A 16,958-nucleotide genomic window follows, 5' to 3' on the forward strand; every position below is an offset into this window, starting at 1 on the left:
ATAACAGCCCATCTAATATCTTTGCTTGAATTACATAACAGAAAAAAAAAGTAAAAATCGGGCATCATGGTGGTGGGGTTAAAGGATTAATGATCTGAGGGACGCTGAGGCTCCTCAGTGAGCCATCAGCACTTTCTGAGAGAGTCTCAGATGTAAGAGTAAGACTGAAGGGGGTCAGAGTGCCATCAACACTGACTCCATCCTCCCCCGAAACCGACAGGGATGTTGTCAGCACAGTGCTGCATCTGCACAGAGAACAAAGGCCACTGACGGGGTGGAAGAAAAAGAAGGAGAGGAGGAGGGAGTTTTCCAATTTCAATAACAATTTTAACCACGACGCCACATACGAGACAAGCAAGGCATGCTTCATTTGGAATATATCATTCAGATTAAAGCTTTGAAAAATAAACAAGTCTCAAACAAGCTCTGCTGTCTGTACTTCTAAGTCATTGGCAGGTTATTTTAAACCACTGGACAACACAAAGCAGTTATGATTCTTTTCTTCAGAAAATGTTGGAGCTCTAAAATACATGTTTCCCTCCTTTTCTTGCACCTGCAATCTGCTGCCCTGTCAATTCTGCAACCATCCCAAATGAGGTGACAAATAGTGGTCACAAGGGTCTTGCTAGCTGCTGATAAAGTGATTTTCAGCTCAAGGAATGTGGGAAAGGTACCGTGACAGAGGTTTCGGAAGCTGATGGAGTTCTTCAGGTTAACAGCAGGGAATCTGCGGTGTCCACAGGTTTGATTTGTTTAGTTGTGACCCGACATTCATACTGCTTACCGAATGTGAAAAGAGAAATGCTCAAATTCAGAATGTGCTGATGAAGAAAAAGCAGATTCATTCAAAGTAAAAGAAACTTGTTTACTTTCCATTAGTTAGTAAGCGAGGTGAAAAATTACATCCTAATTAATGAGATTTAGATGTTGTGTTTGTTGTGATGTAGCAGAATAACCAAGCAACACCTCTCCCCTGCATCCCTGTATGACCAGCATGAACCATGTAACTGAACTAATAACACACCCACGTGTAAAGTAGCTTTAATGGTTTTTCTCCACAATAGCTCAAGTTCAGCAGCCAAATATGGTGATAACAAAGAAACTGCCCACACATGCTGGAATTAGTCAGTCAGGGATAAAACTAAACCAGGCCTTTATTTAGTCAAAGTTCAAGTCACTACAAGTTGAAAATTGTTGGGTGTGAATTTGGCTTAAAATATTCATTTTCAGCTCAAAGTTTGTTTCTAACTCCAAAATGTGAGTGCTTCATAACTCAGGTTAATAACTAACTAAATAAATAAATAAATACATAAAGGAGAATCACATTTCAACAGGAAGTTGTTGTATTTGCTGAACAGAGTCAACGCTGTCATTGTGACGTTGTAACAAGAGTTGAGACATCATCAGGAGCTGCATAGCAGCAGAGAATTAAGGAAAAGGGAAATATTGTACAATTCTTTAGGGTCACTGTTAAATTCCTTTGAACCAACATATTTTTTTTTACAGCAGTGATGAGACTGTGTTGACCAAATCCACAAACTAGAAACTCATCCAAAGACCAACTGGAACAGAGCCAGCAGGGTCTGGTTATTCAGCTAGTTACCCCGGATCAGCGCCGCATTAGATTTACCCTCTATAAAGATGCTAAAATGCTTCATAATTCATTTTCAATTAGAAAGTGTTTACGTGATGCTAATTAATCTGTCAGATGATTAATCATGATGATTATCATTTTCAGATGATTGGCATGTCTACTTATTTAGCATATTACTCCAGAAACATCTGGATTTCAAGGAGCTTTGCCACTGTGTCTGCTGTACATGTGTTTTTTCTTTCATTTTGGACATTTATGAAGTGTTTCATGCAGAAAGCAACTATATGCAAGCATATGCAACTATGTTGAATGTTCTTTGAGGTTCGCAGTTTTATGTCTCATTTCACCTAATTTATTTTCATCCGATGCAAATCAAGGAGAAAAACAACATGACATGGGCAGGTTTGCAATCATCCAAGCTGCTACGATCTGCAACAACTACTGAAAAACCTTCATCAGTCTGCCTCTCCTAAGAAATTCTTGATTTCCTAACAAAAATGCAGCTCTTTGTTTTCTCAACAAATAACAACACCCTGGCAAATATGCATAACAAAATTCTCACTGGGAGACCTGAGCAGGCAAGTCGAATTTCTTGAGGCCAGGATCTTTGACACTCTGTTGCAGACAGGAAAATGTCTTGGGTTGGCATTCCATCAGCCAGGATGAAAGTGAGCGACTGTCCAGAACAAAGGCTCACTAAATCGCCTGCAGGCAGGTTTGACTTTACATGGGCCTGTAATGTGATCTTCACTCTGTAGCCTGTCTGTCCTGAAATAAAACTAAAAAGGTTTGTATTACGGTGAAGCTTGGCTCCACAAAAAGCTAAGAATTGGGTTGGAAAAAATGGCCCAATATGACTTGGTAACAGTTGGGGCTGTGGCGGTATGCTTTTGTCTCGATTCGATTTAAATTGCGATTCTCACAATTCTTCGATATTGCCGATTTTTGTAGATTAAAAACAAAAGAAATGTACAAAACTTTTTTTGATTGTTTTTTTTTTCTTGATTTCTATAAGGAAAAAACAACATTCATCATTCTGCTGTTATAATGCCCGAGAAAACAAGTAAAAAAGATCAATAAAAACAATGAAAATGACTAAAAATTTATAATGGATCATTTTTATTCATTTGAAAAAAAATCTATTTCAAAATTGTGAAGCAAAAAATCCCAATATTCAATTTCCAATTTGATTTTCCCACCCCTGGTAACAGTCATATACATTTACTTTACCTCACAACACTGTCCTGCCCCTGGATATACGTCATCAGCTGATTAATGCTAAGATAATCATCCATGACTTATTGGCTACTCTGCCACATGTACAGCAGTACTGCAGTACCACTTGAAAGCGAGGTGCTTTCAGAGTGTCTACTGAGCAGTAAAATTAGAGGCTACCCCAAGGCTCAGCTTGCTCTGGACTCTGATCATAATGACAACATAAGTATCTAACACAGAGGATGTCTGCCGTAGAGAGAAGAGATGTACTGAAACATCTGGCTCATAGGATTACGAAAGTACTTAGTGTTAAAAAGAAAAAAAGGTATTTACAGGTTAGAAGCTCATCTTCTTTAAGTGGCCCTGAGCAGAAATAGACAAGCTTGCAGTTAAATGAGTCAAACTGTAAACTATGTTGAGATGTCATATCATTCATTTCTCCAAGTCACAGAGCACTCTGGTCAGGACAAGAGAGGACTTCCCTGACTATAACACTGGAAATCTTCCAGTCACAGGCTGCAATCAGCATCCTGGGGGATAAACATGGACTTTTGTACCTTTTCTTTAAAAATAGTCTCTGAGGGGACAGATGCAACTGGACTACACCAGTAAGGACTTAGGGTCTGGATGCCCACCCACTTAATCCTCTTCTTCCTTCCTTCTGACTAGCATTAAAGTTTAAGGCCAAAGAAGCAGGTGGTGAAAAAAAATTCAGTTTATATTGTTCTTTTGGGGTCATGATGTTTCAGGTTCTTGACAGAGTTTCTGCTAGAATTACCGTCTCAGCCCGCGTATGCACTCGCTGTTACATGTACACGCATACAGTGTGAAAATAGAGCGCTGCTAATTGTTTTATTTTCAGGTGAACTCATCAAAAAGCATAAAGTAAAAGTTTAAACAGATATCTCAACATTCAAAGACCTTCTGTAGAATCTCTCATCTGCAGTATCACCTTGTTGATGTAAAGGGGTTTGATTGATTGGTAGAGTCTCTGAAAGCAAGTTGGTCAAGGGGAGGGGTCAGACGAAGACCAATTCAAAGAACTGGAGTCACCTCAACTATTAGAGGGAAACCAGGGACTATGACAATCAATCTGGGGGCTGAGCCTGGGTTCCTGGGGCCCAATTTAGCTCAGTGCAAAGAAGCCAAGGGACGCCACCTCATCCACATAGCCTCAACATGTGGTTAGAAAAGTCAAAGTCTTAGCAGTTTGAGCTGGATGGTGAGAGAAGGTGAAGAGCAGAGCAAACCAGCTCCACTCTTAGGAAGTGGGATTTGAGAGACGAAACATGCTGGAGGGATTGTATAACCCTCTTTAACCGGGCATGCCTCCAGGTTTCCCATAAGGAACTGAACGGTGTCACTGAGGAAGACGGATGGAAAGTTTCCCTCCTGAACCTGCTGCTTCTGTAACTCAACTTCAGGTAGGTGGATGCAGGATTTTCAGATATTTTTTTAAATGAAAAGTAGCACCATGCAAAAGTTTGGGTACCCTAACAGGCAAATGTAGATTATAGCTTATTTACAATCAACTTTTAGGAAGCTTAGCAAGGGAGAGAATAAAAAGTGTCATGTCATGGAAAAATGACAATAAGTGGGGCAAAACTTTCTTTGTCTTAAATACAAAGAAATCTGATCTGATGAAATGGATAGTCAAACCCAATGTAACTACTTAAACAAACACACCAACATAAGCACATTGCTTAGTAAAAAAAAAAAGCTGAAGATGAAAAGTGAATGAATGTAGATTAATGATAGTTTGCATACAACCAATCTAAAACTGACTACATCAAGTGCATCAAGCAAGCTAAAAAGCTAACCATGGCACCAAGCAATACATGCATCAAAAATGCTCAGGAGCTGTGCATACAGAATGACCAAAGAATCTCACAGTACCAGAAGACTTTTACAGGAAGCAGGTGTGAAAATCCACTCAACAAGACCTGCAAGATCCTTAGTTTTAGACGAAAAGTATTTATGAATTCCTTCAACTGCACAAGAGGATGATTCCTAAACTTTTGCATGCTGTTATACAATCATGTTTGTATTCTTAGACATTCAGACATTAGACATTAGACAACATTCAGCTTCCAATCCACTAAAAAATAAAGTGGGTAGGACAAGATTGGAGAAAGGGACAAAGGGAGCAGAGAGATGCTGTACTCAGTCTTTTTTGTTTCTAAAACACAATTAGCACATTGGCTGACAGGGAGCTCTCTGACACAGCGGATGTAATTTGTCAGCTGCAGTCGTTGCTTGTGGCTGACAAAGAAAAAGCACAGCTACTTCATTAAGTGCAAAGGAAAGGAAGCGGGGACAAAGCAAACAAAGCAAGAGGAGAGGGGTGACTGAGTGAGGGTTTGGGGGATTTCTTCTTCTCTTCCATCCAACTCAGAGGAGACTCAGTCAGCATCTCAAGGTAAGCCTACCCATCAGCTGGGCCTCATATTGCAGGGGCTGCTCCGTTCCCACAGTGTGTCAGGGCCTGCATGTGGCCTTCCTCCGCGCTCTGGCAGCCCTATGTCTTTAGACCCCCAGGCCTCAGAGCAGAGGTTACACCAACACAGCCAGCCACAGCAGCATGTCAGCCCCACACCAACCGTTGCCTTGGTGCCACTGCATTAGCAAAGAGCTCCTGACTCTGTTCGAGGGAAAGTGATTTGCCATGACGTATACGGCTACCCTCTTTCGTCTGGTCTTTTTCTCGCTTGTAGCTGCTAACTCACCGTCTTTCTCTCTGCATTTAATCTCTCTTGATTCCTCCATTCTTATTTTACTCTCTTTGTCACACTACCCACATCCTCAATCCCCCCCTCCATCAAAGCACTCTCTTTTTTCGTGAGTAATGACTGATGTCAGAAACACTGTGCCATGATTAGACTGACACTGATGAAAGACAACATCTGTGCTGAATAAATATTGAGCTGACAAATTGTCTTTTTTCAGTCATTGTTCATCTCGGTTTTTTCAATTTTTCTAAATTATTTCCATCTTGCAGAGTTGACATAAACATCAAAAACACCACATTTATCTGCAGATAGGTCCAAAATATACTCACAACGAGCTACAGAGCCAAACACAGATATCACAGCAGAGCTGCTTGTGATTCCTGATAAACAGCAACTGGAGAAGAAGTGTATCAAGTGGTCATCCACTGCGTTGCGCTTGCTGACCAACAAACAGATGCAAGCCATTACAGACAGACTCATACAGCAGCATTCCACATTACAAGAAAGTGTGTAATCGATGTTGTGGAAAATAAAGTGAGAAAAAAGTAGTTCTAATTGCAAAATGTAAATATTGAGTTTTCCCACAAGTGGGGGCAGACCACCCAGGATGCAAAATAGTCACCCACCCCCTTTCTCTTTTTGCCTTGTCGACCGCCCGAGAGATGTCTTTTTGTGAGTGCAAAACATCACCAACCACAATCAACGCTCTCACAGAAACCATGATGTGTCTTTGCATGCAAATATTTCTGGCAGCTCTGTCTTGGCGTTTGTATTGTGGGAAAATTAAGTGATGAAAACCTGCAAGGAGGCAGCTGAGTGGATCAGAAATTGAGTGTATAGCACTGCGTCTCTCATGTTCCTGTAAGGTGGTCTGATCCGTCTGGTCTGAATGAATTCTCACAAGATGAGAGAGCAAGAGGGCAGCCAGCTTGGCAGGACGGTACTGTGGCTGCAGTGTCTGACAGAGACCTGTCCATGTGCGTGTTGCAGTCCGGTGTCAAATACTTGTCTGGAGTGTGACATATACTTCCTGGTAGTCTCACTACAATTACCTGCTGGATTAGCTATGAAACATAACTGTTCACACTGCTGATGCTGTTTGAAGATCGAAGGCAGCTTCCCGCCCCCCCCAACCCAACCAACAACAGCAAACTCACAGAGAAACTTGATTCAGCTTTATTATGTTTCCTCCTTTCTTGCTTTGGCAAGTCTGCATAAATAAGCTTTCACTATGCTGACACACACAAAAAAAATGCAATTAAATGATTGTAATATAGGACACTGAATCAACAGAAGACATCTGCTTGAAACAAACTGTTTATCTGGATGAAGGATTAAAGTCTGCACCAGATTGCCTGATTACATTTGAAAATATTCTTCTTTTAACAAACTTCAATATGGTGCTTATTCATGCAATCACTTTGCCACAGACATCTAGAAATTTTGATAATTTGGGACCCATGAAATCAACTGATTCACTCCAAACCAGGAGAAAAATAAGTATTTTGATGTGGAAAACTTACCTTGAGTGGTTTTACTTCCTGAAGCTGGCTGCTGGACAAAGGCGACCAAGCAGAAACCTACCAATCCAAGACTTGCGCGTATCGAAGCGTGCAGATACATGTTAACTTTCACTGCAGTTTAATACCAGCACTTTGCAAAACCTACGATGCGCAAGAGCACATTCAAAGGGTGTGTGGTATAAATATCTGTCGTTATCTCCTCTGAGCACCCGCTGACAGGATACTGTGCGATCCCTTTCACCCCCGTCTGAACGCCTGCTTATTTGAGTTTCAAGTGATCGGGGTTGAGGACAGCCCGGCAACGCGGAGCGCAAGATTTTTCTGTTATCATGTTTCGAGACCAGACCCGATGTCAATTTAAGAAAGAGGGAGTGAGAGAGAGAGAGAGAGAGAGCTTGAGAGAAAGAGAGAGAGAGTGGGGAGGGAGAGAGGGAACGGCGGAGAGATGGAGTGCTCGGCCGTGTCTAAAGGGGGAGGAGAGAGGAAGAAGCGCACAGCGCTGCGCTCCGGACTCCACTGCTGTCCCTGCTTTTCTCTCACTCTCACGGTTTCCCTTTTTTGTCCAGCAGGAATTTACACACAGGTGCTGGTCGAGCTCAAGGTGAACAGGGGTTACCGTGTGCACGGTGCAGGTCGGGCTTGTGCAGCCAACTGGTTGGTGCCACCTGCGCAACGAGAAGTTGCCATCACAGCAGAGTGGTTAACACAATAGCTGAAAAAAGGTACGCAGAACAAAAGGGAGAATGGATTTATAAACGAATTGGATGGGGAAAGTACACAGCCTAGAAATTGCATTTTATTCTCACACAGCAGGATGGAGGTCACCCACGCAAATGATCAACAATAAGTGCTGATTGTCTGGGTTTGGCATTGTGACGATGCAACCTGCCAGGTAAAAGTAAACCAGGACAAATATATGACACAATTTTACATCAGTTCTTACAAGTGTAGATTTCTGGAATGAAATATATTTTTTTTATCCCATCATGTCAGTTGTTAAACACAGAATAGTTAAAGTTCACCTGCAGATTTCAGCATGTAATCTCAAAACTTACCAAAACATTTCTCACCTCGACTTATTTCTTTGAATTTCATCATAAAAGGTTAATTCAGGGCTCTAAGCAATTTTCTGCCCTTGTTGAAGCTAGAGATGGGCCTGCATGGAGATTTTAAATGTAACTCGCATAAAAACCATGCACATAGGACATAATTTAATAAGAAGCACTGATTACAGTATTGTGAAAGAATGAGGCACACCAGCTGAAGATGAATCACTCCTCCAGGTGTAATAAGTAATAATCAGTAATTGTTAACAGGAACACTGGCAAACCCTTGTGAATCAGGTCATTTACAAACATAAAAACCTGGACGGAAATTATCTGCCATCAGGTTCCAAAACCATACCCAACATCACATTACCCACATGTACACACCAGTCCTTCTCTGCAAGAAATGCAAATCAGTTTACCTCAGTGATCTTTGATCTGCAGCCCTCTCTGGTGCCAGAAATCATAAACATTGAAATTCACTCTTGCATCTGTGAACCACATTGCAAGAAAAAGCACAGTATGTCCTTAAAGATGAGACATTGTTGGTGATGTTCTGAAAACAAATAGTTTAATTAAAGATGTTCCACATCTAACATTCCTCCAAATCACTGATTATGAGTTACTCCATGTACACCATTACAACCAATACCAGAAGAGAACTGAGACATTACATGAGTCAAACAACATATTTCACATTACCATGAGCACATCCCACTGAGACACTGCACTGCATTTCACCAGCGATATGTGAAACATTTGTTTTCAGGAACCATCCTATAGAACTAACACATCTACATCCTCACACCTGGCACCTTCCTCTCCATGATCTTCTTCTGCATTGCAAAATCAATCAGCTCTGTTAACGTGTTTATTTTTTAATTTCAACATACAGGCAGATTCTGCACTATAATTATCATGCCTTCTCCCACGTGTAATTGTTTTCCTGCATCAAATATAATTAGGGCCTCACAAGGAGGCTGATTGGAGATAACAACTCTGCCTTCTTCACATGATTCAGAGAATAAGAGACTAAATCTGAAATGGCTAAAGGAGGAAGTGAAGATTTGTTTTGTTATCTTGCATTTTATCTTGCATTTTATCTGAATGTTGTCACCTGTCCTTTAAAGATTACTTATTATAATGTAATTAACTTTGATTCAAAAATTGAATTCCCAGAGACTGGGGGCCTCGCCAAATAAGAGATTCAGTATAACAGAGAAATCTTCAGAGAAGCCCTCTTTGCACCCACAGAAGACGAAAAAACATGTAAATCCACAGCACAAAGTCAAGCAATTCAGTGTAATTAAAATAACATCCGTCAGGGATATGGAAATATCCCAAGTCCCTGTGTCCAAATCTCTGGATAATTGTGAGCACTTGTATAACCAAATGAGCTCAGAGCGACTCCGGGAGTTTGGGAAAGTCAGCACACGGTTGCCACAGAGCTTGAGCACAAGTCGCCATGGAGGATCAGTGCACTTTTCACTGCAACACGTCATTAAAGACAGAGGGCTGAGTGCGGGCATCACAATGTGCACCAAACCGAGCTATTTTTACACCAACAGACACACAAGGGAAACCCAGGTTATGTTTAATTTATGATTCTTGTCATGAAAAGGACTTTGGCTACACACTGTGTAAAGAACAGTGGGAGAGAGAGGAAGGTGTCAAGATGGCATCGAGGATCTTTCATTGATAATAAGTCACATTCATGAGATTTGCTGCAGAGGCAAACCTCCTGTTATGCATCTGGCAGAGAGTGAATATGAATTTTGAAGAAGTATCAGTTTGGGACTTTGTCAGAGCTCAAGCAAGGTGTTAGTTAAATCTGTCTGGAAAAGAAAGATTGATATGAACAACGGTCTCTTGAAACTTCTCTTTGACCACTGTCTTAAAAAAATAGCAGACCATAAGAATCATAGCAAACCATTATTTCAGACATATTTTTGTAACCATCTTCTTATTTTGACTCCAAAATATCAAAGTCAGACAGCAGCTGTTGCAGTAGATAAATGTAAGATGGGTGCACGTCGAGAAGCAACTGCAAGAGTCACCATTATAACACACTGCATGCTAATGAACTGTGGATTTAGAAGCCCTGCAGAGAGTCTAATGTTCTCTTCCAGATGGCCAAACACAGGGACACCTCACCTCAGCTCCTCATTTACTTTCCTCCACTTGGACATTTATGCTCTCTAATTGTCTGAAAGATTTATGTCTAAAAATGCTACAGCTCAAAGCGAAAAGCTTGTTTTCTTTCTTTTTTTTTTTTAAAACTCTCTTCATATGCGAGGTTGCCAACACCACCGCAGGCCCAGCAGGATGTCTTGGTACTCACCATGCCAGCACCACAGGGGAGCTGAGTGGCTTGCTGAGTTCCACACTTTACTACAGTCATCCTAGCAAACGCTGTGGGCTTGCCCCAGGAATGCCTCCTGACCACGGCCTCGGTCACCAACAAGGAAAAAAGGAAATACAGTTATCAACTCAGATGAAACACAGGTATCTCATCCAGGCTCTCTGATAAAGAAGAGTTATTCCTGATTGTCAAAAACAATTTCTCCAACGCCGTGGAGAGGGAAACAAATTCACCAGCAGAAGCATTAAAATTTAGTTGCATTTGTAACACCCCTGTGCCAGCTACGAGCTTCTAATGAGTGTTATCACCACTGTGCTGTCAGGTTCGGGGTTATGAGGGCTTGTCTGCCCTCTCATGTGACATTTCAATTCCCTGAGTCTTACTGTTGTTGTAGCAGGGAAGAAGACCGTACAGCTTGTCAGAGACTGCACAAAAGGCATAGTGCTTGACTTATATCTCTTCTTGCTTTGTGTCTTTAATGTGAGTGGACTCCTCAAGATAGAAAAAAAAAGAAAAAGACAGACAAGTAGATTTTCTCCCCACATGCAATCCTTTCAGAGGTTATTATTTAAACTATCAGCCATTGTCATCCAGCTCAATTGCAAAGCCATGCTTGCAGTCTACCTGCAGGCGCAGGCGCGCAGGCGCAGGCGCACACGCACACACACACACACACACACACACACACACACACACACACACACACACCCACCCAAATGGAGCAGAGGTAATATCCATTTATTTTCAGTCAACTCTTGTGATGACACAGAACTGGGCTGAACATGCCTTAAACCCCCAGCAGACTTGGCAGTAGTTCTGTGCCACTTTGTCTTCACTAATCCTCAACGTTCAACTCATATGTGGAGGAAGGGTCAAAGCAGCTTCTTTCAGACAGACACTATGTAAGTAGGTAAGTACAGAACAGGGCCAGGATAGCGGGGAAGTCCCATGAGCTCACTGTCTAGCCAGACACTGCAGCAGCTATGCCTGCCGCCTCCAACTACTGACAACACAGACTCTTTCCAAAGAGCTTTGTCAAGGTTCAGCGGAACTGTGCAACATAAAATTAAACCAAACCTTCATCAAACTAGTCAAATACCAAACTTCAGATCCCGTTCAGGCCACTGAAGACTCTCTAAGCTTGGCACGTGTGATGAATAAGTACAAGAGTGGTTGTGACACTTGATGAGTAAAACATTCCAGCAAATCGCCCACATTCACCTCTTACATTCTTTACAAATTCTCTGAACTGAATCACTTCCTTTTTCAGCAAACAAGACAAAGCTATTATGTTTGGCAAGATAAAACTGCAGCTCAGGCCAAAGTTTTCAATCAGATATGAAAAAAAAAGTTGCATAAAATGTTTAATCTTTGTGCAGCTGAACAAAGTGTCATCAGGCAATGCAGGATTATTTTTATAGTACCTTTCATGTACAAGAAAATTGAAAGTGCTTTATATCAACAGTAAAAGCATTACAAATTGTGTAAGGAAGCATAAAATACAAGAACAAAAGGCAACATTTCACAATAAAATCATATATTAAATTAAAATAATTAAAAGCAAGATCATTTAAAAGTTACTGTGCATATTTCATGGATAGGTACATGAGAAAAATAATGTTTTTAACTTGGATTTAAGACTCTGCATTTAGTGAGAGTTTAATCTCCACTGGCAGTTTGTTCTGGTTGTTTGCAGCATAACAGCTATACGCTGCTTCTATGTGTTTAGTCTGGACTCTGGCCTGGACTAGTTGACCTGAGTCATTGGATCTTAAGACGTCTGTTTGGTTTATATTCTCTGAACATATCACAGATGCATTCTGGGCCTAAATTGTTCTGGGATTTGTAAGCAATCAGCAGGGTTTTAAAGTTTACACTGTTACTGAATGGGAGCCAGTGTAAAGATGTAAAAACTGGTGTGATGGCAATAGTCATCAAACTTCCCATAATTTGTATGACTGAGCTTTCAAAAGACATAACAAACACTTAGTTCAAACCCACTTTTGGCTAAATTAATAAGATTTGACACCTTTATTTTTAATTTAGCAGTTGTCTACGTGCAATTATAATATTACACTTTATTATGAATGACTAAATATAACTTATGATCAACACCAAGTGTCGTGTAACTCTTACTGAGGGGCTTTAACAACAAATTATCCGCTTTGCTCACATAATAATAAGCATGTTGAGTGTGATCAGGAGACTGTGATAACAAAATTAATCAAGAAAAGAAGAAAAAATAAAAATATGTTTGGCATGACAATAAGAAACAGGTGGAGAAATCATTGTTTGCTATATCTGGATTCCTGTCACTTGTGACATGCAGTAAAAACAGACATGCATATTACTTTTCACTGATTGCCTCTAGTTTTATCCTTTTGATGCACACTTTAAAAATGGTGGTGGGGAGGGCTATTGAAATACTTTTAATTTGTTTTAGTGTGTACATTTAAGAGGACGAGTGATAGATAGATAGATAGATAGATAGATAGATAGATAGATAGATAGATATTTTAACTCTACCACAAACGCAAACTTTACATTTGTGTCCAATATTATAAAAGTGAATGAGACCTGTGCCGCAGCAGGAAAGTCTGGTTTGCAGCATTGCATTACTGGTTATAGTGGTACAGACATGAATCTCGACTGCCCTCTGGTGGACAGGATGTTCCCTAACATTTAACATCGCAGGTCTTCCTTCAGATCCTAGTCACTCTCGGAAAACCCGTACTTTACTATGCATTAATGTCAATAAACAAATTAAATATAAAATATATATGCAGATAAGCCCCTGGTCTAATTGAAAAATTTTCAGTGAAATCCAAATAATTACCTGTTATGTGCTTTTTTTGCGTCCTTGCAGTTGCAGTGCACAGATCGGTGGAGGCTTTCTTGTCCTAATTAGCTCAGTTGGTTACAGCTGTGAAAGTGAACAAACCAAAAAATATTTCCAATTGTGTTGTAACAACTCATTATGTCCTCCTTTTGGAGAATTGTCATCTGAATTACAAAAACTATTATAGTTTTGCACCGAAAACTAAGACTGATCCACTTGCTTCTTAATATTTGCTAAACTTCACCAGCATTAGCCTAGCATGCTAATAAGCTGCTCAGGTAAGGCTCTGGGTGCGCAGACAGTTTCTCACAATATTGGAAACAGGGCTCACAGATGTATTACTGCTTAACAATTTTTTAATTTTAGATATGATATGTAATGAATAAAATGTGAAGCTGACATCAGGTAAACCGGCTAAATTGAACCATTTAACCCTGTAAAACCCACGGTTGCAATATAACACCACTTTTTAAGCTACTCTAATTTTTTTTTTTTTTTAAATCTGCATTTTTTTCTTTTCTTTATTCTCAAGAACAGTTAACATATTGTTTGTCTTCACAATACAAATGGACACAAGATAGCTCAGTTTATGTTTGGTAATCTGCCCATGGCTTCAGACTATCTGTAAACTTCTCATCAGCGTCACTTTTGTAGTTGACCTATTCTGTCAAAATTCAATAAAAAATTATGAGATATTTTGGGGGGTGATTTATTATGTGTAAAACATGACTTACTATAAGTCAGATAAATCAGTTTTAATGTTTTTCAAGTTGAGTTTAAACTGTTATTAAGGGGATTAAGACACTGTAAATTACAGCGTTTAGGCTCCCGTATAATTATCTTGATTGTGAACCTGTAAATGCTGTGGGAATTCAATTCAATTCAGTTCAACTTTATTTATATAGCGTCAAATCACGGCAATGCCATCTCAAGACGCTTTACAGACAGAGGGGAAAACATAATGAAGGCCAATTCATAACAGCCTATATAAGGAAACCAACAGATTGAGTTGAGTCCAACTCAATCTCCCATCCTGAGCAAGCACACTGGCAACAGTGGGAAGGAAAAAACTCCCTTTTAACAGGAAGGAAACCTCCGGCAGAACCCGGCTCAGGACAGGCAGCCATCTGCCTCTGCTGTGTGGGGGGAAGAGGACAGAAAGACAACAGACAACAGGAACTGCTACTCCCGGCCAGGGAGACCTGCTGAGACAGGAGACATACATGTTAATGATGCAACACTGTTATGGGGGGGGGGGGTAAAAGAAAGAGATAAAGAGAAAAAGAAAGAAGCTCAGTGTATCAGGAAATGTCCCTCAGCAGTCTAAACCTATAGCAGCATAACTAAGGGATGCTAACCATCCCTAGCTATAGGACTTATCAAAAAGATAAGTCTTCAGCCTAGTCTTAAAGGTGGGGAGGGTGTCTGCTTCCCTAACACTAACTGGGAGCTTATTCCATAAGAGAGGGGCCTGATAACCAAAGGCTCTGCCTCCTGCTCGGCTCTTTGAGACTCTAGGAACCACAAGTAAGCCTGCAGTCTGCGAACGAAGTACTCTACTTGGTATATAAGGAACAATGAGGTCTTTGATATATAGTGGTGCCTGGTTGTGGAGGGCTTTATATGTAAGGAGAAGGATTTTAAATTCTATTCTAGATTCAACAGGCAGCCAATGAAGAGAGGCTAAAACTGGAGAAATATGATCTCTCATGCTGGTTCTGGTCAGGACTCTGGCTGCAGAATTCTGGATCAGCTGAAGGCTTTTCAGGGCATATTTAGGACAGCCCAGTAATAGAGAGTTACAGTAATCTAGTCTCGAAGTAACAAAAGCGTGAACCAGTTTTTCTGCATCACTCCGAGACAGAATGTCCCTAATTTTGGCTATATTACGTAAATGAAAGAAGGCTGTTTTAGTAACCTGCTTAATATGTGGGCCAAAGGACAGGTCAGGGTCAAATATTACTCCAAGGTTTCTCACTGTAGCACTGGAAGCTAAAGTAATGCCATCCAGGTTCATTACAAAACCGGAAAATTTAGCTCTGAGTTTTTCAGATCCAACGAGAATTACTTCAGTCTTATCTGAGTTTAAGAGGAATGAACAGATCTCTTTTTGTAGTGCATAAAGGGACAACTAGATAGTATTGTGGAAAAGTGGCTCAGGATTAATCCTTCACAAAAGCACAATTCAGTGTCACATTAAGTTTTCTCAGTTTCCCAACTGGTTTATTAAAAGATTTACCTGATGTCACCTTATACGAGCAGCATCTGGAAAGGGTTCAAAGCCCTTTCAACTGTGTCTCACTGATGTGTGAAACAAAATGAGTTTCATAGAAATACAAAGGAAATCCATTTTAACACATTTTTTCTGGTACAATTTGTTTTTATTTGTTTGTTTTATTTATAAGTATTTGTGCATATTTTTATAATTATCAATTATATTCAATATTTTATATTTCTATATTGGTATTTTAAAATAGTTTCCCAGTAAATACAGTTTTTAAAATAACTGTGAGCAGTTATCTTTTTTTTTAAGCATCTGCAATTATTCGTATTGATTTTGACTTTTTTTTTTTGTCAACCTTTACACAATATGCACATAATATTATATATCAAACTCAGCTATATTCCCTCTAACTTAAAATGACTGACTATTAAATGTCAGGTATTGTTTTCCAGATATTTTTGTTTATTTTGGCACAACTTGCTAAGCATCATTTGATATCAGTATTGGAAATTAAGTGTTAGACAAAATCAGTATATCGAATATAAGTGAAGGCAAGACGTGGGTGTTCTTAGTACTAACCAGATAAATTTCTGCATGAACTGTGAGAGGAGAGTTGATCTCCCAGCAGTCGTTGTCAACATTATATATTTGTTAGCAGTCATTTTGGTTTATCTGGTCACCACACCTTCCCCAGTGTTTATTATTGGAATACTGCACGTTAAGAAATATGCAAACCATGATGGTATGTTATTCATAACACACAAGGCTGTACATACCTAAACCCCAGCAGGCTTGGCAGTGGCTCTGTGGCACTTTGTCAGAACACATGATGTTTGAGGTCTATGACGGTAACAGTGAAATTGATGGACAGATGCAGCAGTCACCAACTCCTCCTCCATCAGGTGAGCTGTCAGAAAGGAAGGACGGCTCACATACCAACATGCCACAGAGCCGCCAGTGTTAGTCTGACAGCTCAAACTGCTTCCTCCTCTCTATTTTAGAAGATTTTTCCTGTAAGCTTAACCCTATAAAATCAAACTCATCATATCTGAAACACAAAGTTTATGAGCTGTTTTGAATCACTTTATAAAAACTTAATTCAAAATCCTGTTGAACACAATCTGATACGTGTCTTCTGCCCTTGAATAGATGCTAGGAAGCAGAAAATTACAATAAAATTGTATTGACCCCCCCTCTCTTTTTAAAAAAAAAAGAAAAGATTTTGTTACATTTTGTTAAAGGGCTAAGTGAAGACATATTAAAAATATGACTTTTAGCATTTTTTCACAAGTCGGGCTTTAAAGGGTTAACTAACAACGATAGACCAATGTTACTTTTTCATAAGTTCCTTTTGGTGTCTGAACTCGACGATAAGTAGTCTCTTTTTCACCGTCATCACCAAATCGTGCCTACGTGCTTTATCTCT

At 40.0% G+C, this 16,958-nt stretch overlaps 1 protein-coding gene across 1 annotated transcript in view; it reads right to left on the reverse strand.

Annotated features, from left to right (window-relative positions):
* scube3 (signal peptide, CUB domain, EGF-like 3) overlaps nt 1-7,161 on the reverse strand; it is a gene marked incomplete at both ends in the record, with an annotated part of 83,811 nt that extends 76,650 nt beyond the window's left edge. The window contains one exon of the mRNA XM_079239813.1: nt 7,062-7,161. Coding sequence (XP_079095939.1) covers nt 7,062-7,161 — 100 coding nt within the window. The remainder of the gene's footprint in view (nt 1-7,061) is intronic.
* Between the last annotated feature and the right edge of the window lie 9,797 nt (nt 7,162-16,958).

The sequence above is a fragment of the Telmatherina bonti genome, assembly GCF_933228915.1.
Source record: "Telmatherina bonti genome assembly, chromosome: 4".
NCBI lineage: Eukaryota > Metazoa > Chordata > Actinopteri > Atheriniformes > Telmatherinidae > Telmatherina > Telmatherina bonti.